The sequence below is a fragment of the Schistocerca americana genome, chromosome 7, assembly GCF_021461395.2.
Source record: "Schistocerca americana isolate TAMUIC-IGC-003095 chromosome 7, iqSchAmer2.1, whole genome shotgun sequence".
Taxonomy (NCBI): domain Eukaryota; kingdom Metazoa; phylum Arthropoda; class Insecta; order Orthoptera; family Acrididae; genus Schistocerca; species Schistocerca americana.
The window spans coordinates 256,227,916-256,252,003 of NC_060125.1; the positions used below are offsets into that span (position 1 = coordinate 256,227,916).

Below are 24,088 nucleotides of genomic sequence, written 5' to 3' on the forward strand. Positions count from 1 at the left end.
TGCATCATGTCAGATTTAAACACGGTAGTCTGTAAAATGTGCTATTGCAAAACCCTCATTCTATTTCCGTGTGACATCTCTGTCATAGCACATCATCTGCACGAAAAGTATATTTTCAGCACTTCACAAAATGCTTTCACCCCTTACCTGCATTTCCGTCGCTGAATGAATGGCGTCTCCCCTCTCAACACATACTGTAGGTGAGCTCATTTTGTGTGTTAGTCTGGTGTGGTGGCTGCACTGGCTATTGAGTGACTTAACAAATCGCCAGCCAATAAGAGTTCATTAACCAGAAATGGGCGACGTTTGCTTGATTATGACAAAGCATATTCTACGAGACTCAGTGTCTGAATTTAAAAGGTAGGTGGTTGGTATTGTTGCTGAATACAGTACATCAGAAATACATGCAAAATGATGAGACTGAGTTATAAGTGGCACAAGAAAAGGTGGTGGCTGGGCCCCTTCATCACATATTTGCTCAGTCCGGAACATTTCACATAGACTGTCATGTTTCTCCATTACGGCTACAACATATCAGTAGTGTCATAATTGTGGGGTTGAAGCTAAATTGCGGATTACACCAGCATTTCCTCTCTTGCATCTCCCCACTCCTCAGTGGCCTAAAATATTCCCTGAATTCCATCACCACCTGTTTGTGAACCATCTGTCTTCTGAGCCACTTAACTTGTTCAGTCACATCAAATATCAACAGGAAGAAAATGGGACGAAGTCATGTGAGACGTCGAGTAAGAACTTAGAATAGAAGTAAGCCTTAACAGGAAGAAATGAAAAAGTGGAGAATTTTTAGCATTGATCTTACGGGTTTTTCACAGGGTCTATGAATTTCTGGCATAGAATCACGAAAAATAAATCGGAGAATGTAAAATCGAAGTTTCACTATATTAGGGCTTTTTCATGTTCCATGCAGATATTAAGTGTGGGGATGGTGGGGGACAATTGTGCTCAAAAGTCTCTGTGCACACTGTAAATAATCTTGTTTTCACTATTCCTATGAGAGTGATATGTACGGGGTTCTAACATATTCCTAGATTCAACATTTAAGTGGGTTCTAAAAACTTTCTAAATGGGTTGTGGTGGGATAGTTTTCATCCATCTTAAAGAGACCCACTCTCCAGTGGGTCAAACAAACTTGAGGCCATTCATGCTGCCTTTCTTTGTATGCATTCAGTATCCCCTGTTAGTTCTTTGTTTATTTATTTACATTTTCTTTTCGTGGAGCCATCGTAATGATGGCTTTTGCAAACGTCAGACTTAATACTATGGTTATGTTTATACTTATAAAATACGCTATATTCTGTAGCTGTTGCTTCTTATGTCTATTTTTTGCATTTATCACATTACAACTGATATGCTAAAGCCTCATGTTACAGTCACGACCTTAAATTCATGGAAGGAATATAAACATTTTTCTATTAGCAAAGATTTTAATTTTGTTTTAAAAACATTTCTTGTGTACATTCTTAGAGAGTTTGGTAGCTTGTTATACCAAATCAAACCACTGATATATGGACTTCTGTCAGTCATTTTTAACATTGTTCTGTTACGGAAATAGTTACACTTTGTTCTAGTGTTGTGATTGTGTACATCACTGCCCTTAATAGCTTCTGTTGGTTGACTTATAAAAAATACAACTATTTTGAAGATGTACAGAGAATATATTGTCAGATATTCGTGCTGCACAAACGCTTCATGACATGAATCTCTATGTCCCATCCCATGTATAAGTCTTATTGCTCTTTTCTGTAGTAGTAGTAGTAGTAGTAGTAGTAGTAGTAGTACTAGTATTCTTTTTAAATGTACATCAGCTGCACAGCCCCATAGTTCAATTACGTAATTGAGAAAGGGGTAAAGTGTTCCATAATATACTAATTTCAGTGCTTGGCTACGAACTATCTTTGCGAGCTGGCTGAGGAGATATATGGCACTACTGACTTTTCCCAATACGAAATTAATGTGGTATGTCCAGCGCAAATTTTCATCAACACACACACACCCAGGAATTTACAGTTACCATTTTCTGTTGCAGAGAGATTATGCACACTATTTGTATTGTTGTGATGAGAACTGCCTGTTTTAAATGTCAGTAGTTGAGATTTGGTGGCATTCACCTTAAGTCCCTGATCATTGAAGTATTTTGTTACTTCTGTTACACCACTAGTAGCAAGAGATTCTAGCTCTTTAGATTTGCTCCCATAGAATAAGATTGACGTGTCATCTGCATAGCTTACAATATGAGAGTTGATGGGTTGTGCAATGTCTGTAATATATATAAGGAAGAGAAACGGTCCAAGGATTGAGCCCTGTGGTACACCTTGTAATACAGGTTCACTGGTGGACTGGGCATTCATGATTTTATTATCTAGTTTGTATGACAATTTAGTGCTTTGCTTAAGATTCAACAGGTACATGGTTAGAAGATTGATTCATGGCTTGATCCCCAATACTAAAATATTTTAGCTTTTTAAGAAGTACCCTATGGTTTACCATATCAAATGCTCTTGCCAGGTCCAAAAATATACCTGCAGTCTGCATCTTCTGGTCAAACAGACAGTAAACTTCATGGGTGAACTGTGTAACTGCTGTGGTTGCACTTAGCTCTTTCCTGAAGCCATGCTGCGAATCTACAAGCAGTTTATGTTTTGTGAAAAAGGCACTTAGCTGAGAAAGGATAATGCTTTCGAATATCTTGCTAAAAGTGGGAATTAATGATATTGGTCTATAGTTGGAGACTTCTTCCTTACTTCCCTTTTTATACACTGGTTTCACTACATTCATTTTTAGAACCGTTGGATACATGTTTTCTCTAATGCTGCAATTAATCAGGTGAGTAAGAGCTGTTTGGTATGGGTTCTCACAAACTTGAGCAATATTGTAGGATGGTTTGTATGAGTGATTTGTAAGCAATCTCCCAGTATTCAAACAATGAATCAATGTCTGCCTCCTGCCTTACCTATTACTCAGCCCTTATATATTTGTTCTATTTCATATCCCTACAGATTGTTACACCCAGGTATTTGTATGAATTGACAGATTCACTGATATTGTAGTCAATAGGATACTACATTTTTATTATTTTTGAAGTGCACAGTTTTACATTCTGAATGTTTAAAGAAATTTCCATTGTCTACACTAGCTAGAAATCTTGCAAAGATCTGGCTTTATATTTGTACAGCTTTTTTTTTTTCAGGTGTTACTGCATTGAACATAACTGCATCATCTACAAAAAGTATGAGGTTACTGTTAATATCCTCTGCAAAGATCCAACACCCTTCCCTGGGGCACATCCAAAGTTACTTCTATATCTGTTGATCTCTTTCCATTCAGTGTAACTTGCTGAATCATCCCTGCCAAAAAAATCCTCAGTCCACTCAGATCTTGCTTGATATGCCATAAATTCATACCTCAGATAATAAGCATAAATGGAGTACTGAATTAAATTCTTTTCGGAAATTCAGAAATATTTTATCTATCGGACTGCATCATACCAGGCTTTCAATATGTCACATAAGAAAAGTGCGAGTTGGGTTTCACATAATCGATGTTTTCAGAATCCATACTGCGTGGCATGAAAGTCATTATGTTTGAGCTCAGATTATATGTTCCAAATTCTACAACATAGGGATGTGAAGGATATTGGAAGAACGCCAAGTGAATCACTTCCTTATTGTAAAGAGGTGTGATTTGTGCTTTCTTCCACCTATTCGGCAAGTTTTTTGTTCGAACGATCTATAGTAGATTACAGTTCAGAGGTGCTAGCTCAGCCACACATTCATTATGGAACCTGATAGGAATTCCAGTGGGTCCTGGAGCATTGTTCATTTTTAACTACTCCAGTTCTTCCTCACTTCCACTGACAGTAATCTTATCCTGCTCATCTTTTCAATAGTACGGGAATGAAGCTGGGGCAGTTCTCGTGTTTTTTGTTTGTAAAAGAACATTTGAAAATGCTTGCTACTCAAAATTTCAGCTTTGTCTTGCCTAAGAGTGTTTAGACACTAACTTTACATATAACAAGAATTTTTTTGGATAAAAGGTCTGTAGACAGTATTGTACTCAGATAGTCATATATGGCTTCATTGCTGTCTTGGCAGCTAAAGGCGTTTCATTTAGTATCTCCCTATCTATAGTCGTATGCTTTGTTTTACACATATTATAAAGTAGTCTCTGTTTCTTAAGAAGTTTCTTTATGGTGACTATGACAAAAGGTTCCTCCTATTGTGAACTGCTCTACCATGTACATACCTGTCCAGTGCGTGGTCAACTATTCTTTTTGGCTTCAGTCATAGTTACTATACATGCTCCTGTTCTGAGCTAAAGGTTTCAGGTTCCTGATTGAGATGTGACACAACTGTTTTATGTAGTTTGTTGAACATATAGTTCTTTGTGCGTCTTTTAGTTCAGTTTCCATGTTTATTTGTTGCAGTAACTTCTGTGAAATCGGAGTCTCTAATGACAAGTAACTGTTGATACATCTGTTATCAGCAGCAAAAATTAATTCTGTTTTAAGAGATTGTCGTTCTTATCTTAGACAATAGTGAGAATTACAGAGTAGATTTTTTTCTCTTTTTTTTATCTTTTTACATTTCAACTTCAGTAATGCCACAGTAAGGTAATTTTCTGTTTTGTTGGGCTGAGCTCATTATTTCTCAGTTAATGCAGACTGCTTTGTTTCCATATTTTTGGGATTCTATACAGGTTTTACACAGTATGGTGTAGATAAGGACTGTTCTTGTCTTTAGACACAATGGAAATTGACCACTGTCCGTAAACAGATGGAAGTTGTGTTGGCGTAGTCGACAGACTTTTGGCTACTGCTCAAAGCTATGGCAAAATACGGGCACCAGAAATGATACCTAAGACATCTTTGGTGCTGTTGGAATCCCATGGTGACACATTTTTTGCTGGGACTCCAGATGCGCAGCATTCGATTGGTCTCCTTTTCACTCAAGACCAAGTGGCAGACTATGGTGGGTCTGCGTGTGTCTGGGCAGAAAGTGAAAGTGAGAACTGGCTCCTTGGATTGTTGGTTGAAACTGGAAGTGAACAGCAATGGAGTCCCAAATTAAGATTGGAATTTATCGGAAGGATGGGTTAATCACCAATGGGCAGCATATTTATTGCACCAAAGAATTGGATAATATCTAATGAATATAATAGAAAGAAACATTTCACATGGGAAAAATATGTTATAAAACAAAGATGCTGTGACTTACCAAACGAGAAAGTGTTGGTAGATAGACACAATAAAAAACACACACACAAGTTTCAAGCTTTTGCAACCCATGGTTGCTTCATCAGGAAAGAGGGAAAGATGAAAGGATGTGGCTTTTAAGGGAGAGGGTAAGGAGTCATTCCAATCCTGGAAGCAGAAAGACTTACCTTAGCGGGAAAAAGGGACATGTATACACTCGCTCTCTCGCACTCGCGCGCGCACAGACACAAGCAGGCATTCCATCAGACATATGTCTGCTTGTGTCTGTATATGTGCGGATGGATATGTGTGTGTGAGTGCGAGTGTATACATGTCCCTTTTTCCCGCTAAGGTAAGTCTTTCCACTCCCGGGATTGGAATGACTCCTTACCCTCTCCCTTAAAACCCACATCCTTTCGTCTATCCCTCTCCTTCCCTCTTTCCTGATGAAGCAACCATGGGTTGCGAAAGCTTGAAACTTGTGTGTGTGTGTGTGTGTGTGTGTGTGTGTGTGTGTGTGTGTGTTTTATTGTCTCTATCTATGAGCGCTTTCTCATTTGGTAAGTCACAGCATCTTTGTTTTTTAATATAATATCTAATGAGGTTATCATGGTTTCTGAATGTGAATTAATCTCTACGAAGTTAAGCATCAAAGGTCAGTGATAGAGTACTTCAGAGAGAACTTTTACAATGTCAGTAATTTTCCTGATCATGCTGTTGTAATAGGGGGTGACTTCAACTTACGAGGTATGGATTAGAAAAATCATTCCATCAAACATGGTACTAGAGACAGGGATTTGCATGACTTTATTCTGAATGTCCAGTCCAAAAATTACTCACAGCTGGTAGTTAGAGCATGAACTTGTGAAGGTAACATCATAGACGTCCTAGAAACAAACAAACCTGATAATCTTTGAAAACATAATTGAAGAAAAAAAAAAAAAAGTGATCTGATTAGATAATTTGAAATAATAATCAGTATTGATCATAATTTTTTTTTTTATTAAAAAGGCTGGTCATTATTTCAACAGACCTAAACGTCTCGTGTTAGTTAATGTCAAGGAGGGTGTCAGTGATCATAAGGCTGTGATAGTATCTGTGACTGTGGGTAGGACAAGGAAAGTTAAGGAAGATAGGAAGCATGAAGAGAGAAGATCAGACAGAATAGTGTGCTTTGTCATGGGATTATTCAGTCCATGTGGGAATGCTAAGAGATGCTCAACAAACTCCAGTGGCAGATGCTTCACGGGAGGCATTGTGCATTGTCCAGAGGTTTAATATTGAGATATTGACAGAGTACTTTCTGGGAAGAGTCTGACAGAAATTAATTTATTTCCTTACAAATGTCTCGTGAAATGACCTCAATGGAAAAGATTCCAGACATGAGCGCTAATACGAAGCATGCCAACAATTGTTCTTCCCACACGCTGTTCGCATATGTAACAGGGAATGGGGATTAGTTAGTGGTACCAGAGGTACCATCTGCCACTCCATGAGGTGGTTTTGGAGTTTTGATCTAGTTCTAGAGATACTTTGGTAATCATCACTGCTACAACTGCCTCATAGTCACTGATAAGTTTCAATGTGGATGTCCTCAAAGAGGTAAGGTCTATTTGTTGCCATTAGATCTAATATATATCCAACATGAGATGGATTCCAAACCATGTGTTCTGGGTAGTTTTCAGAGAAGGCATTTAATAATGTTTCAAAGGATCTCTCTTCATGACCACCATTAACAAAACTATAACTATCCCTATTCATAATGGGATGAATGAAATCTCTTCCAGTTATCGCAGAATAACTGGGAAACACACATTAGCTGCACTGAGGTTTTTAAAAAGTTTTCAGTTTAATCAGGAAGTGATGCAAGGATACAATTAATTTTATGCCCATCCCTGACCTTACAAAGATAGCACTCCCATATTGTTCATTAAACTGTTCTAATACCATCTTCATCCCTTCAATTTTTGGTCTTCAGTTTACCATTATGTGTGTTTCTCGTAAAGCTAAAATGTCCCATAAATGTTGTTTGCACATGTCTGATAGTAAAAACAATCTCTTTTGAACAGTTGTCCTATATTTCACGAAGTCATCAAAATTATTGGTTTTTAAAAGGACCAATTGTGTTTGTCATCTTTCTCAGATGTTTCCCCAGTGGTGGAAGAATTATCTAGCTAATGACACTATTCAGTGTTCCCAGAGTAAGTGTGAATTTGTTCTTAATACAACTGTCATTTATGAAGGTGCCTTGCATGCACCCCATGTCTTAGGTTCAAACTCTAATCAGTTCCAGGATTTTTTAACGTCACTTCTTTTAACTCTGATAGTCCTCCACATAAATGAAATTTTACAGTATTTGGGATTCCACATTAAACTGTAAGTCTCCATGTTATATTTTCCCAACTGTATACATTGTGACTGGTTTTATTTCTAGGTGTGCAATTAGGTGAATTACATTTTCATGAACAGGCAGGCAGGCAGTCAGCTGTCTGTCTTCCTCAGGTCCTGAGAATGATGACTTAAATTGATCAGCATCCTCGTACAGCACAGACACAATGGATGTGTTTGCCACAGCATGTGCAGAATGCCAGCAAATTGTGCTCTGTACTTCTAGACCCTCAACTCTCATCAGTTGACACAGAAACCCACTGTGATAGAAACTTACATACCTGTGAAAGAACCATATCTGACTGGTTGTCCATAGGCTTCAGAACCACAGCTATAATGATAATCAAAGGAATTAAGTGATCTCAGCTAGTAAACCCAGTAAGAACACAGCGAAGAGCAGAGAACGAAGTTAACATGTCAGCATGTCAGCTGTCCTGTGACTCCATGCTGTCCTCTGACAAAACACACAAATATATCCATCTTCAGGTCTTCATCGAAAATCTGACTATTATTAACAGTACAAGGTGTGGCAGCTCTGAGAATGCTTGCTTGGTGTTCTTAAAATACCCTGTTAGTGTGGGCAATATTACATCAGACAAATAGTATGCAATGTGAAAAAATGCAGTAAAGGACATGTCAGGCCGTACACTACCCCAAAAAGTCTGGTAAGGCTTAATATATTTTGGAAATGGTTACAGGTTCAAATTTAAATACAGCCCCTTTACTGTTTATTGCTCAAACAGTTCTTTGGGATAGTGTAATCAAAGTAAGGATTAATATGTTTGTTTGCATGTTCATCCTCTGCAGCACTGTTAAAACTAATTATCATTGGTTTCTCTTTATTAAGCTTACTAAAATTAATTAAAGAGAATTTTACACCAGACACATTTTGTTTTCATTTACAAAGCATCTTCTGTGGTTATTGTGTAAATATGAGTACATATGTTCGTACATTTTGGTTGTTATAGATTCAAGCAGTATTCATTAGCGTGTAATTTACTTACCATGTTTCTGCCTATTCTTGACATATTTAGCAAATCACTGTATTTTCCTTCTTTGTTAGTGGAGACAGAGGTAGAAAGAAATTTCATTGTACATAAACACTTAGCATGTTTTTGGCTTTTTGCACATTCTCTGAAACTGCACTGGTGTTCCTTGCACTTCACCTCACTTTTGGAAACAGAACTGCAGTTACATGTATCAACACTAATCACAGTATTAGTGTTTATGTTTGTTCATTTGTTTTTCATGAAAGTTGTGGGTGTTGTCAACCTGTGACTTTTTTAATAATGTATAATAATTTGTGTGTGTGTGTGTGTGTGTGTGTGTGTGTGTGTTATGTCCCACCATGGATGTGAGTGGAAAGGGGGAGAGGGGGATGGAGAAAAGAGGGATGACAGTTGTGATTTAAATTTTGGGAGGATAGCAGTCATAGGAAAGAGACTGGGAGGAGACGGCAGAGTGTATGGGTCCTCACTAGGTGTTGGTCATATGTATTTGTATATTAAGTGCTCAATTAGTTGAGTGTGTGGTTGGTCTGATCAATTATAAGTTGTTTCTTTTGTCTAGGTTTCCTGAATGTGGTAATTTCCCTCTAAGGTGAGGCTTTTTGTGTCCCCTTATGATTTCCACATCTGTGTTTCTAGTGGTAATTTTAGATTTGTATTGGTGTAAGTGTTTTGCAAAAGTTAAATGATTTGTTGTATATTTCTATGTTCGTTGTACACTGCCTGAAAAAATTAATATACTGTTTTAGAGGTTTCCAGTTCACTCAAGATTTATTGTTGCAATAGTATGTATGGAGTACATGAAATGATTACATTTACATATCAATAGCACAAGTGGTTTTAAAGTACCAGGTATGGACCCGTACTCAAATACCTATTTTAGTACATAATGCAGTGTCCACTGTAGTGTTGGCAGAAGAGCCAACACTGTGTTTCTAGAGGTGGCCGAAATGCACGCGTTTAATTACACGCTGACTCGCGTGAGGTCTGGAACAGGACAATATCTTGAGAATTGCAAATAAAGTAGGTAGATGATGTAATACTTAACTTTAATCCACAATTGTAGAACATCTCTCGTTACGGTACATGCTTCATAATATTAATTATCAACTGCTATGGCGCCTTGCTAGGTCGTAGCAAATGACGTAGCTGAAGGCTATGCTAACTATCGTCTCGGCAAATGAGAGCGTATCGGTCAGTGTAGCTTCGCTAGCAAAGTCGGCTGTACAACTGGGGCGAGTGCCAGTACGTTTCTCTAGACTTGCCGTGTGGTGGCGCTCAGTCTGCTATCACTGACAGTGGCGACACGCGGGTCCGACGTATACTAATGGACCGCGGCCGATTTAAAGGCTACCACCTAGCAAGTGTGTTGTTTGGCGGTGACACCACATCCACGGGTGGCAATACGGATGCGGACTCTCATCCAGTCAGTTATACAGATAGCAAATACTGCCCTGAGACTTGTTAGTCTACTCCTGCTCGACCTGTTCACATAGTTCTGTAAGTGTTGTTGGTTGACAAGTTGCACAAGTCACTTCTTGTCCCATTGTATCCCACATATGCTCAATTTGAGACATGTCTGGAGATCTTGCTGGCCACAGAATTTGCCATGTCTCACAGAGCATATTGAGTTTCATGAGCAGTGTGTGAGTGAGGATTATCCTGTTGGAACAAAACATCATTTTCCTTTTGGAAGAATGGCAAAATAACAGGTCTAACATCATTCTGCTTGTACAGAGTGCTGGTTAGTGTCTTCTCCAGAATCACCAAAGGTGAAACAGAGTTGTAGCTTACCACACCCCACGCCAGAAGGCCTGGGATGGGGCTAGTGTGTTTCGGATGAATGCACTTTGAGAGACAGTGCTCAGCAAGTATATGTCGAACGTGCAAACAACTATCACTTGTGTGCTAGCAGAATCTGCTTTCATCGCTGAAGACCATGGTGTGCCGTGCCATCCTCAAAGTGATCCTGTGATGGTACCAGTCGAGCCGTGCATATCGATGCTGTTGCAGGTGTGGGAGATGGGCTAGAGTTGTTGGTGCCCAAAGTCCCACTACTGGAACTGTTTCACAACAGTTCATGTTGACACATATGGGCTCACAAGTCCTCTTATCTGTGCAATTGTACCTGTATGATCGGTTGCTGCTGCCTCTGCCCTTACAGTAAGGTGATTGTGTCGGGAATCTGTGCTGCGTGGATGTCCAGAACTTTATACACAGGTGTGAGAATGTTCACATGATCACTGATATCAGCATTGTTGAACAACTGATGCAGCACATCCGACTTGTGGTAATTCTCCATAAAGACCAGCCCACTGCTTGGAAGGCCACAATTTGACTCCTTTCAAATGTGCTCATGTGGCTGTAAGAAGCAAGAGTGTATGTTAGTGGCATGTTTGCCACTTGCTTTGCGTATTTGCACCACACTGAGCCTTTTGGCTGTGAGCATTCCCTGTTACAGGGTAGACACAGATGGCTCTGTGGTAGCTGTGCCACTACACTATCTGTTAGCAGACAATGTTGAAGTCATATCAGTAAATTTACTATCCCATAGGCAGCACATGCCATCATCCGATCAAAATTTATATTGTATTTCCAGGGGTGTGTGTGTGTGTGTGTGTGTGTGTGTGTGTGTGTGTGTGTGTGTGTGTGTGTGTGTGTGTGTGTGTTCGTGTACCTCTATTCTGTTCTTGATGTTATTGTGTTCAGCTCTGTTACTATGTTTCCTATGTATCCTTTGTTTGTTATTTGTACTGTGTCTAATGGCACCATGTTTAGTCAGTGGAGCATCTATTTAAGTGCTGCCTGCTTTGAAGGTTTGGGTGCTGTGATGTCTGGTGTAAAATGCCTCTTGTTGTTAGTTTTTTGTTTAAGTCAGATGCGGTTGTTTGTTCTGAATCTTCATGCTAATGTGTAAGAAATTTAACTGCCTATTATGCTCTTTTTCTGATGTAAAATGTATCTTCTCATGAATAGAATTTGTCACTATAGAACTGGTGAATTTTGCTGCTTGATCCATCTACTGGCACAGGATATCATCCATGTATCTAATCCAGTACAAGATGTTGTACATATTTGGCACCATTGTGTTAAAGATGACCTGTGCTACATGGTTCATAAACATCATTGCTATGGTTTCAGATACTGGTATCCCATTGTAATCCTTCACTTTGTACATAAAATTCATTATTGAAATGGAACTAGGTCTATTCTGTTTATTATCTCTAGCGGCTCAATTGTTTCTTTGACGTATTCATGTGGAAGTGTACTGTGTGTCTTAAGATCTTGGTCTGTGGAGTTCACTGTTTTGGTTTGTTTGGATAGATGTTCTCTACATCAAATGACTGGAGGTTGACTGTGTCTCGAACTTGTGTGTGTTTTATGTACTGAGTCAATTGTGTGGTGTTTCTTATAGCTCTGTCCTCCTATAATTTGTAGTTACCCGATAAGATTTTAAACATGTATGTTACAAGGGGGTATGTGGTATTGCGTTATATTGTATTGTTTTATTTTCTTGAATTTCCTTTCATCATGTTGTTTTTAGACCAATAGTTGTCTCACTTGTTTCATTTGTTTGCTTTTATGAGAATGCATTTTTGCTTAAACTATGATTTTCTATTTATTTTTTGTTTGTTTGTGTAGTGATGTTGTGTTTCAGAACTTTCCAAGCAGTTTATTTATTTCGTATGAAACACAATGTTGGCGAGGTTTACCAGTCTTGGATGGAAGTGGTTTTTGTTAGACTGGATGTAATTTGTGCCCGTATTAGGTGTTTATTTAGCTTGTAAATTTGAAATCTTTAAATCTTCAGTTCCCCCCCACTGAATATGTAAGATTTTCAACCTCGCTAACAAGTTAGGAGAAAACAAAGTATTGTTCAGAACTGTCATAAGATTAAGATGTGCTTTGCATGTCTCCCCATCTAGGGCTTGCTTTTTGGCATGGAGACAGGTTTCATTGTATAGTGAAATTTTCTGACCTATTTTAGTTTTTTTGTGCACTGGTGGGACTGTTTTTTGACTTGTACATTAATTTATTTTGGTACAATATAATTTGCTAAGCAAATTTGGTTAAACTTCATATTTTGAACAGCTTTTCAGAGTTTGAGATGTATTTGCAAACCTCATATAGAGGCCACTTAATAAAAAATTAACTACATACATATGCCCATTCCCAAGTGACCCACATTCACCCCTACGATCTCTTTGCAGTTTCTTCCTATAATCACTGTCCTCCCAAAATCTGAACCACAGATCTCCCTATGGTCCTCCCCCCCCCTCTCCCTCTGCCCCCCCCCCCCCCAAAAAAAAAACAAACACTGTAATACTGTGCTTAATTTGAACACATGTAACTAGAGTGAGGTGAAGTGCACATAATGCCAATGCAGTGTAAGAGAAAGTCCAAAAAGACAAACTGCCAAGTGTGTATGTACAACAATGCTTCTTTCCAGCTCAACCTCCGCCATCAGAGAAGGAAAAAGCAGGGGTTTGCTGAATATGTTAACAAGAGTCAGAAACACCATAAGTAAAGTGCATGCAAAAAATACTGTTCTAATCTATAACAACCAAAGTGTACAAACATATGTATCTGTATTTACAGAATGACCACAGAAAATGCTTTGTTAATAAAGGCGATGTCTGGTATAAAATTCTCTTCAATTGCAGTAAGCTTGAGATCGTAATCTGCAGCTAAGTATGATGTGGGATCCATCAATGGCAATGTTTAAGCTGGTGCATAATTGTGAGGAGCAATGTATACCTGTTTATGGTGATACCATGGGAACCAGTGCTGTCAGTCTGCCAGCTTGATTGCTAGCAGGTGAACATAAATCATTCTCAGGTGACAAAGGCCAAGGATTACTTGAATGAAAGCTCGAGACATTTTAACAACTTGGAGCAACTCAAAGCCTGAGAGTGTTTCAATGAATATTATTGCTGTAAGACTATGACTTTTTCCTAAATAATTTTGGAGAGGCTATGTTGATTTATTGATACCAGAAAATTGTTAAATTGTTACAAATAGAGGTAAGTGCAATTGATTTGGAATATCAGATAGTTAGATAATGAAGTATCTGCAGTCTTGTTGAATTGGTTGTCACCTGAGAAGACTTATGAAGCTCTTATAGTTGGATTAAAGCAGGAGGAATAAAGGGCTGCTCATCTTTCCTATTTTATGACAAATTTGTCACTCACTTTGTTCCTATCCTAAACACCTTTTTCTTCATCTCTTCTGATGACTTCACCTTGACACATATCATATTCCTCCAGTTTCTTTCCTTTGTGATATGTTGCTGTGTCACATACATCCTTTTCCTCCCATCTTGCATCCCCTCCATAATTAATTTTTTTTCCCATTTAATCCAGCAAATTATAATGCCCATTTACTATGCTTCTGTGTAGTATTTCTATTGAAAACAAAATTTTATGAGCAGTGGAATACGAAAATCACAGAACACTTTGAAACAATAACTAGAGAGGAGGGAGTGAGAAAGGATTGTAATCTGTTCCTGATATTATTCCATCTGTACATTTAGAGAGCTGTGAAGGTAACCAATCAGACAATGCTTAGGAAATAACACATTAAAACTAGTCAGAGTTCTGCTGCTTGAGCAGCAAAATAAATAACAGTGGATGATGTAGTGTGTGTATAAAATGCAAACTGGGAATGGCAAGAAGAGAATCTCTTTAAAAGAAGAATTTAACATCTGATACCAATTTAAGTACTAGGAACCCTTTTCTGAACGCATGTCTCTGCATTGTAGCTAACTGTGGATGCTAAGTAGTTCAAGCACGAAGAGAACAGAAGCTATTGAAATGTGAAGATTGTGAATATATCGATTAACAAGTGAGTGACACTTAATCAAATAGAGTTAAAAGGAATTCGCAGCACAACTTGTCTAGAAGAAGTGATAGACTGATAGGACTTGTCCCAAAAAATCAGCTAGAATCAAGTGTAAGTGTGTGTGTGTGTGTGTGTGTGTGTGTGTGTGTGTGTGTGGGGGGGGGGGGGGGGGGGGGTGGTATGTAAGTTTTGCAGAGATTAATAGGCTTGTAGTGGTAGACTAGCATGATGAGCTGCAGGAAACCAATCTTCAGTCTGAAGACAAAACAAAAACGACAAAAAACAGCAAATGGCTTGGAAATTGTGAGATGCTACAAGTAACAGTGTAAAGTTAGGAAGTTGTTGAAGTATTCACAACATGGTGCAGTAACTATTAAATATTTGGCTGCTTTATAATTACTACATATGAGCCATATTGAGACCAGTTTCAGTAAAAGTTTCTTAACACAGTGAATGTTATCTCATACTTTCATCATTCAATTTCCCACTAGTTAAAACTATCAAATGATGGTGGGAAAATGTTAATTTTTCTTCATTTGTGGTATTGTACTGACAAAATGTTTTTGGTGTGGACTTAATTTTCAGGTAACACTTTGGTGCTGAAACCAGCTGAACAGACACCTCTAACTGCACTATATGTAGCACAGCTAGTAAAGGAAGCAGGTTTTCCACCAGGTGTTGTCAATGTTGTACCTGGTGATGGAAAAACTGGCTCATTCATTGCAGAACACATGGATGTGGACAAAGTGGCCTTCACGGGTTCTACTGAGGTAATTTTGTTTGTTTATTCACCCAGCATTAATCTTCAAATGATACATCATAATGCAGTGAAAATAAATAGTTCAAAGAATAAAGTTCAAAATATATATCTCTCTCTCTCTCTCTCTCTCTCTCTCTCTCTCTCTCTCTCTCTCTCTCTCTCTCTCTCTCTCTCTCTCTCACACACACACACACACAAAAGATAAGCATGCTTTAAAGAGGATTGGCCATGACTTTGTTTCTGAAAAAAGCCTGTAGAATTGGTTGCAGTAATTACCGTTGCCACTAAAGTTGATGCTTTAGCATTTTATTAGTGTTAGTGACTTTTAACATTTCATCATTCTGCATTTAACCTGTTGTTCCTTCCTTGCGTTTACTGTTATAACTCTCATTTGTTTCAAATTATTCTGCACACATTGACAAAGTGCTCTTTAAGGTAGCAGTTCGCCATTCCACATACATCTAGCTCCATTTCAGATCTATTCATCTATTAAATACGCATTTTCCTCATGCACTTCCTTGTGTGGAAAATGCAACATATATTTGTTGAATTCTTGAGTTCAGGCAGTGTTACAAAATGTTAAAATTTATTAACTTTCGTGGACACTAATGCATGTCCCTCATTAAAGATGTTTAATACATGCACAATTAAGAGCAGAATACACTGTCTGACAAAAAGTATGAGTCATCCAGAAGACGTGCCTGATCAACAATGTAACTTTGTACGTGTATGCACTGATTCAAGTGATCAGAGTTGCAATTCTCTATGGCAAGTAGTACGGCTACTAGAATGCATTGGTGGTGTTCCTGTATAGTATTGTTACTAAGTGTGTGGAGTATATAAGGGGTGTTAACAATGTTAGATGTTAAGTAATCACTGCGAAGGACACAAATATGGTGCATACTCATGTGAGACAACATTATCAGCACATGACAGCATTTTGATGTGGTCTCAGTGTGAGACTCCATTCGACCAGGTCGTCGAATTGTGAAACATCCAGATTTGTCAAGCATTCTGATGTCTCAGTGACTGAGTGTGAGACTACGTGGGAACACAAGGGCAGGCACACTAAGTGGAAAGTTTCCAGTCAACCAAGACTGACCATCACAAAGGATGATTGACATGGTGCACCAAGAACATCATGCCGCCTTCACATCTGCACCTGTCATCTGAGAAAAAGTAAGACACTCCACAACGTTCTGGATTGTCTTGCACTACTGATGAGAAACTAGCTGCAGCTGGACTATAGAATTACTGTCTGCTGCATATGCTGCTATTAACACCACAGCACAGATGGATGTATTTGGAGTGGTGCCTTGACTGGGAAGCATGGATTGCTGAATGGCATCACGTTAGGTTAAGCAATGTATGGCAAGCATGGCAGTGATCTGGGAAGATGTCCCATTGTTACAATGTTTTGGAGAGGCATACCAGGGAGCGTCAAGCTTTGGGGAACCATTAAATATGACTTCAATTAATGGCTAGTCTTCTTCGTTCACATCTCCCCATCCACTCCTTTTCCATCTCACTACTGAACTGGGCTCCCTTCCCAGTAGGGGCAGACAAGAAAGCACGTTTCTGTAACAGATCAGTTTTTGAGGAGTCACAGTTTTCATAATAACAACTTCACAGAATCCACCTAAAATTTCAGCTGTAACTATGTCAACTAGCAACTGATGGTAGCATTTGACATTCAGTGCCATGTGCCATCTGTTGACTGGTGTTTGCACTTCATCCTGGGAAACTTGGGTTTTACCCTATGGATGTGTAACCTACTTACGATAGAGAAAATAAACAAAGATACTAATTCACTCTGACAAAAATTTTATGCTTGTTGTTTCACTTGGCAGCAGCTCTGATATGTTTGGTGAATGTGAATGATAAATAAAGGTTGTGCTAATAGGCAGGCCTATAGCAGAGCTTGATCTGTGTATTCATGCCACATTTACACACACGTAATGCATATTTTGTCATAAAAACTAAAACTGCAAGGTAATTTCAGAAAACATCAAATGGAGAAGACTCGGAGTATTGTGATGATTGTTACTCACGCATTTTATACGTAAACTATTAAGGGGAGTTGGTATGCCCTATCCCGACAATGTTAAATTTAGTGACTTGGCTTCCCGGTATTTCAGGAACCACTGTAGCCATTGACATGAAACTTATGCGGGACATAAAACTGTATGTTCTGAGTCTACTGAACAGTAATTGCATTTCAGCCACTGCTTTCGGAAATAAACTTTTTTAATTACTCAGTTAAAATTTTGTGTGCCCTTTTTTGTAATGTTATCCTAGATAATTTTAATTATACATAACATTATGTTCTTCTTTTAGTTCAATAGACTCAGAATATGTATGTTATTACTCCCTGAAAATTTGAATACTCTACTCAAAGTGGTTTCTGAGATTTAGGGAAAAATGCTACAGAAAATGTAAATTTTCAGGAACAGCTTCTAAAGTTTCAAAAGACTTTACTCGCTTAATTTTTTTATTTTTAGTCACTCAGAAGCACCCTGCACCATGCTGTGTATCATCCTCATGATCTTTTTCAAATTCTTTTCTTCTTTCTGAAGTCCTTAGTGGGCAACTGTGCTGCATACTCTGCTTTATCAATGTGAACCTTGTCCATCCATTCAAGTTCTCTGATGCAGTTTGCTCTAGGGTTAATTCCCATATGCTGTAGCACTTTCACCCTACCAGTGTTGCCATCATTAAAAGCAATGACGGCATCACTGACTGCCCCCCCCCCCCCCTCCTCCCATTTTAGTGTCTTCATTCCAACAAAAACATTTTTTGGTAAGAGTCTGTATAAAATTTTTGAATGACTCATTGGGATTTTGAATCTGACCATGCAGATATGTCTTCAGTAATTCAGGATTTGCCAGGTCTCTGTAAATAGGCTTTATGATATCCATGACTGCTGCTGGGATGGAATGTTTATGGCTGTATGAACTGTTTGAGTACTGGGCATTGCGGTAATTGCACCATGAATCAGGTCCAGGAGGGCAAAGGTGGTGTACTGGTTTTTCATCAGTTGACAGTCTGTGGAAGAAGGTAGCCCATACTGCCTGCTTCATTTTCAACAAATCCTCAGTATTATTTCTAATCGCCATCCCATAATACAGCTGTAGTTCATCAATCATCTTGTCTGTCAGCCTGCCTCTTATGGTTTCACCATCAGAAAGTTTCTTGTTTCTCAAACTTCATTTCAACTTCCTCAACCTAGTGCCCATCTTCTTCTGGACATGACCATCACATTCCAGTTTTGTGATAATCTTCTCACCATAAGGCTGAGTGGATACTACTGTTATATGCTTTTGAGTCTCCATCACCTAAGAACTTAGTGTATCACACTCCCCTTTCTTTCACAGATCGACTGAAAATTTCAATAGCTGCACAGGCCTCCATACCACCACTTGTTCCTTCATAATTTCTGTCACAGATATGATCCTTCTTCATTCCCTGATTTACACTTATAACAATGTTTGGTTAAAATCTGGAAATCTATTACCTTTCCAGTACTCACAGTGGTCACTGTAGCAGCAGAATTCTTCTGCCAATGCCATTTTTTATTTCAATAGCGTTGTTAGCAGCACATTCATTGACTCACATGCAACAGATTCCATAGCTGCTCCAATAAATCCTGCATCCTATTCATCACGCCACACATTGTTTCTGCTTCAGTGTGTCCTTTGCCAATAGCTCTCAATCCATAAAACCACCTAACATTTACTTCAAAATAATTATCTTTACACTTAATAGACTTCCAAAATGAATGAGTATATTTGCAACTGGCACAATTAATAAGTTTCCTGGCTAGGCCATTTGATACCTCACTGTCTTCATGTAAACTAACTGGCCCTCCAAATATTTTACAACACACACATTCATCTAACACCCTTGTTAGGATGTGTAAATGTATGAGAATATAACCTAACCTACATTTACATCACTTTTTTTTTAATCGAGAAAACTGTGTATCACAACATTTTATTTTGATCTTTGAAGCACTAATGGGAGTTTCCTTAGGTACTGACAAGTTTGCCTGTCTTTCATTGTCTGTAACTTCATACGCCACATGTTGAACACAATGTTTTCCTTCATTCAAAAATCTATTACCACGAAGCCCACGTTTCTTAAAAACATTTAGTTTCGGCATCATACTTTACTTTTTGAGAGAGCTAGCAATCTATTTGTCACTTTTCCTGGGAAAAACATTAGCACTTTAACGTACAACGCATGTTCATACTATGAAATGAAATGATAGGATACTGTTTTTGACAGTGCTACCAATACAAACATATAATTTAACATTTTATGACACAGTAATCCACAGCATTCTATTAAAAAAAATTACTGATTTTATTGGATCTTGAAGTAATGCACGTAAAAATTTCAACATTTTCAACTGGTGCAGATTGTGAGTAAAAAGGAGGGATCCACTATGTAACTTTTAACAACTGTTTATTCACAAAACTGATTTTTTTCATTACTACAACAGACAGGTAAATTTTTATGTGTATTTTCATTTATTGCACTTAAACTATTCCTTATTTCAGCTTTTAACTGGAAGATCCATACTGTCCCCATTTATCACCTTGAACCTTAAAACGTGCAACCCCCCAACCCAACCTAGACCTTGTGCTGCACTACCGATCATTCTGAACCAAGATATAATCTATTGCAGTCTAGTCAATATTCATACATGGAAGAAAATTTTGGGGTATGGCACAGTTTAGATTAGATTAGTACTTGTTCCATAGGTCATGAATATGACACTTCATAATGATGTGGAATGCGTCAGATTAATAAAAGGTGTCTGTACAAGATACTGCATTACACAAAATACTACATGACAGTTAATATTTTTATTTATTTATTTATTTTTGTGGGGATTGGGGAAATTAGCCACTTACTATATCCAAAAATTCATCTTATGAGTAGGAGTTGCCATTAAGAAATTCTTTTAATTTCCTTTTAAATGCTATATGGCTATTTGTCAGACTTCTGATGCTATTAGGTAAGTGACGAAAGACTTTCGTGGCAGCATAATTTACCCCCTTCTGAGCTAAAGTTAGATTTAACCTTGAGTAGTGAAGATCCTTTCTCCTAGTGTTGTAGCCATGTACACTGCTATTACTTTTGAATTCGTTTGGATTGTTAATAACAAAATTTCATAAGTGAATACATATATTGTGAGACTACACTGAGGATCTCTAGGTCTTTAAATAAGTGTCTGCAGGATGACCTTGGATGAGCTCTAGCAATTATTCTGGTTACATGCTTTTGTGCAATGAACACTCTTTTAATCAATGATGAATTACCCCAGAATATGATGCCATACGAAAGCAGAGAATGAAAATAGGTGTATTAAGCTAATTTACTGAGATGTATATTGCCAAATTTGCAATGACCCTAATGGCATAAGTAGCTGAACTCAAAACGTTTCAGCAGATCTTCAGTGTGTTTTTTCCAGTTCAATCCCTCATCAGTGCATACACCTAGAAATTTTGAATATTCTACCTTAGCTACCGATTTCTGACCGAAGTCTATATTTATTGATGGTGAAATTCTGTTTACTGTGTGGAACTGTATGTACTGTGTTTTGTCAAAGTTTAATGAGAGCCCATTTTCAGAGAACCACTTAATGATTTTCTGAAAAATGTCGTTTGCAATTTCACCAGTTAATTCTTGTCTGTTGGGTGTAATAGCTATACTTCATCGGCAAAAAGTACCAGCTTTGCATCTTCGTGAATATAGAACGGCAAGTCATTAATATATATTAAGAACAGCAGAGGACCCAAGGCCAAACCTTGTGGCACTCCGTTCTTTGATTGTTTCCCAGTTTGAGAAATCACCAGTTTTTTGCATATTATGTGAACTGCTTATTTCAACTTTTTGCACTCTTCCAGTTAGGTATGATTTAAACCATTTGAGCGCTGTCCCATTCATACCACAGTACTTCAGCTTATCTAGAAGTATTCCATGATTTACACAATCAAAAGCCTTTGAGAGATCACAAAAAATCCCAACAGGTGACTTCCGGTTACTCAGAGCATTTAATATTTCGTTAGTGAAAGTATATATAGCATTTTCCGTTGAAAAACCTTTCTTGAAACCAAACTGACATTTTGTTAAAACTTTATTTTTACAAAGGTTTGAAGCTGCTCTACAATACAATTATTTTTCAAGAATTTCGGATAAGGCAGTCAGAAGAGAGATTGGGCGATAGTTGTTGACATCAGACGTATCCCCTTTTTTATGCAGTGGTTTAACGATGGCATACTTCAGTCTATCTTGGAAAACACCCTGCTTCAGAGAGCTACTAGATATGTGGCTAAGAATCCCACTTATCTCTTTAAACAAGAGGAGAATGGAATTTTCATTAATCACTCACAGTGCATTTCACATACATTTACCATCCCTTTCAAATTGCATAACAACTTCTGTGGCACACTGTTCAGGTATTCATTTTGCACTCTTATGTAATAAGTTGTGGCTCTTGTAAGCTGGGTGTTCAAAAGCTGTCTTGAATCTTCACGATTATCTCCCCTAGATATCAATGGGACATACAGCAGCCATTAATCAGAATGCAAACTGTGTCCAGAAAATCAAGATTATTACTAGTAATGTAATTCAGTGTACATCTGCCAACATTTCCAGTAATGAAAGCAGGTGAGTGGGCCAAGTTTTAAACTTGGCAACAAATGATCTCACGTATGTTCATTTACAGACTTAGAGATTAACCTCTCTCTCTCCAGTTCTGCTGTCAATGATATTCTGGATTATTGCTATAGCAAATGACTAAAAACACCGTTCCAATTCCTGTGAACATATCAAATCAGTTAGAATTCATATTCGAAACACATACTGTATTGTGTGGGAACTTATGATTCTCAGCATCACACTATTTATATTTTCAGACTTTTTCTATTAACATTTAATTAAAGCCAAAGGAAGAAATAGTGTACACTGTACTTACTACTGACTGTTTTGTTGAGATCAAATTTTCTCTGTGCATAAGCACAACTTTCGTATATCTGGTAACAACTGAAGTGTTGCAAATATCAACACAATCTGATGTAACTTTTCTGCCAGTTGAAGTACTGAAAATGCTAACCTTAGGTCTTGACAGGGAATTACTTGCCTTGACAGATGAAAACAAGTAATTTGGTTGGTTGTGTTGAGACATTTTCAACTAGCCAGAAATACCAATTAGCAGATATCAGATATACTCTACTTTGCAGTGCTTCTTAGATCTTACATGCAACTAATCTATACTGATAAATCACAGAAATAGCATAAGCCGCAGAAATCATATAAGTCGCAGGAGTTGCATTGCTAGAGTGCAGAAGGGGATACAAGTGTTAAATTCAACTGTGATTTTAAACTACAACATATCACAACTAAAAATCAGTTATCGAAAAGTAGCATTCACAGAAATCACTGATATCGGAAAGTAGCAGTATAGCCCATCCCTTCTTCACCCCTCTCCTTCCCTGCAGTCTGCTCCTTTCCTCCCCCACCCCCCTTCCAACAAAACTCCCTGTCTTCTTTTATACTCACACTTCTGCCACTCATGACATTTAATGGTCAATTCTGCATAACATAGGGGCATCCAGATATGTGTACCTTTTGTTTAGAAATTGCTTTAAGTGTACCTAATGTGCATTTTTTGTGGAAAATAAATAAAAAATATAGAACGTTGTTGTTGAAAGAGCCATCTCTAAGACATGACATTAATCTGAGCACAAAACGCTCTGAAGTATGTATTACTTATATTCTCTTTTATGTGTGTTCCCTTTAGGTTGGGAAGTTAATAAAGCAAGCTGCTGGTCGTACAAACCTTAAGCGAGTAACACTTGAACTAGGTGGAAAGTCACCAAATATCATTTTTGGTGATGCAGATTTGGAATACGCTGTTGAGCAAGCACATTTTGGACTGTTTTTCAATATGGTGAGTGATTTGTGCATTGAAATGCCCTTATATGTTCATATGATATTCCATATTGTACCTTAGTCTTTCACTTTGTTTCATTTTCATCAGTTTGATGTAATCGTTTCTCTAGATTAAGAAAGACCAACTAAAACCTAAATGGTATTGGCAGTTGAGTGCGAGGTGGAGAGGTGTTGATGAAAGATAACTCTGAAATGAAAAGTTGATCATTGAATGTGGTAGTTCTTATGTATTTACTGTAATATATATCCTTCAGTACATTGTACATTGCAAAACTGTGATCTGTAATAAGTATTGTGAAGTATTTATGAGTAATTGGGTGCTTAGGATGCAGCTTATTTTTTAGTTTCTTTTGTACGTAATGCAACAAAACACTTGCTACCTGCATTGCTTCCTGCTCATAAGTGCCTTTAATGTTGTGTGCAGAAGAAAAATAAACTCCGTAAAATTTGCTTCAAAGTTCGTAGCTGTTAATTCAGGTGACAAGCTGTGTCCTTCAAACTGTCAACTGAAGTACATCAGTAAGTGCGTTCAGAGAGTACCACACCCAGTGGATGCCACATAAAACTACATAATTAAGACAGGTAGGGAAAAAACTAGTGGAAAATCCAGATTGAAATAATGACAGAATTGTAAAAGGGATGTCGAGTAATTGACAGACAGCTAAACTTACGAGCTTTTGGCCAAAAGGCCTTCTTCTAAGGTAGAAAACACATGTGCATGTACACATTTACACAAGCACAACTCAATCATACATCACTAACTGGCTGCTCAGTCTAGACTAGATGCAGCAGCTGTGCTGATGAGAAAAGCAGTTGATGGTTGGTAAGGGTATAGGGGTAAGAAGGAAGCTTGGGCAGCGAGCGGGAAGGATAGGGGTGTGGGGAGATGTAGTGCTGCTCATGGGAGCATGCAGGAAC

The 24,088-nt window shown here is 38.0% G+C and overlaps 1 protein-coding gene across 1 annotated transcript in view; it reads left to right on the plus strand.

Moving 5' to 3' along the window:
- LOC124622524 (aldehyde dehydrogenase, mitochondrial) overlaps positions 1-24,088 on the plus strand; it is a 90,753-nt gene that overhangs the window by 41,124 nt on the left and 25,541 nt on the right. Inside the window, exons 5-6 of the mRNA XM_047148256.1 lie at positions 15,034-15,218; positions 23,019-23,168. Coding sequence (XP_047004212.1) covers positions 15,034-15,218; positions 23,019-23,168 — 335 coding nt within the window. The remainder of the gene's footprint in view (positions 1-15,033; positions 15,219-23,018; positions 23,169-24,088) is intronic.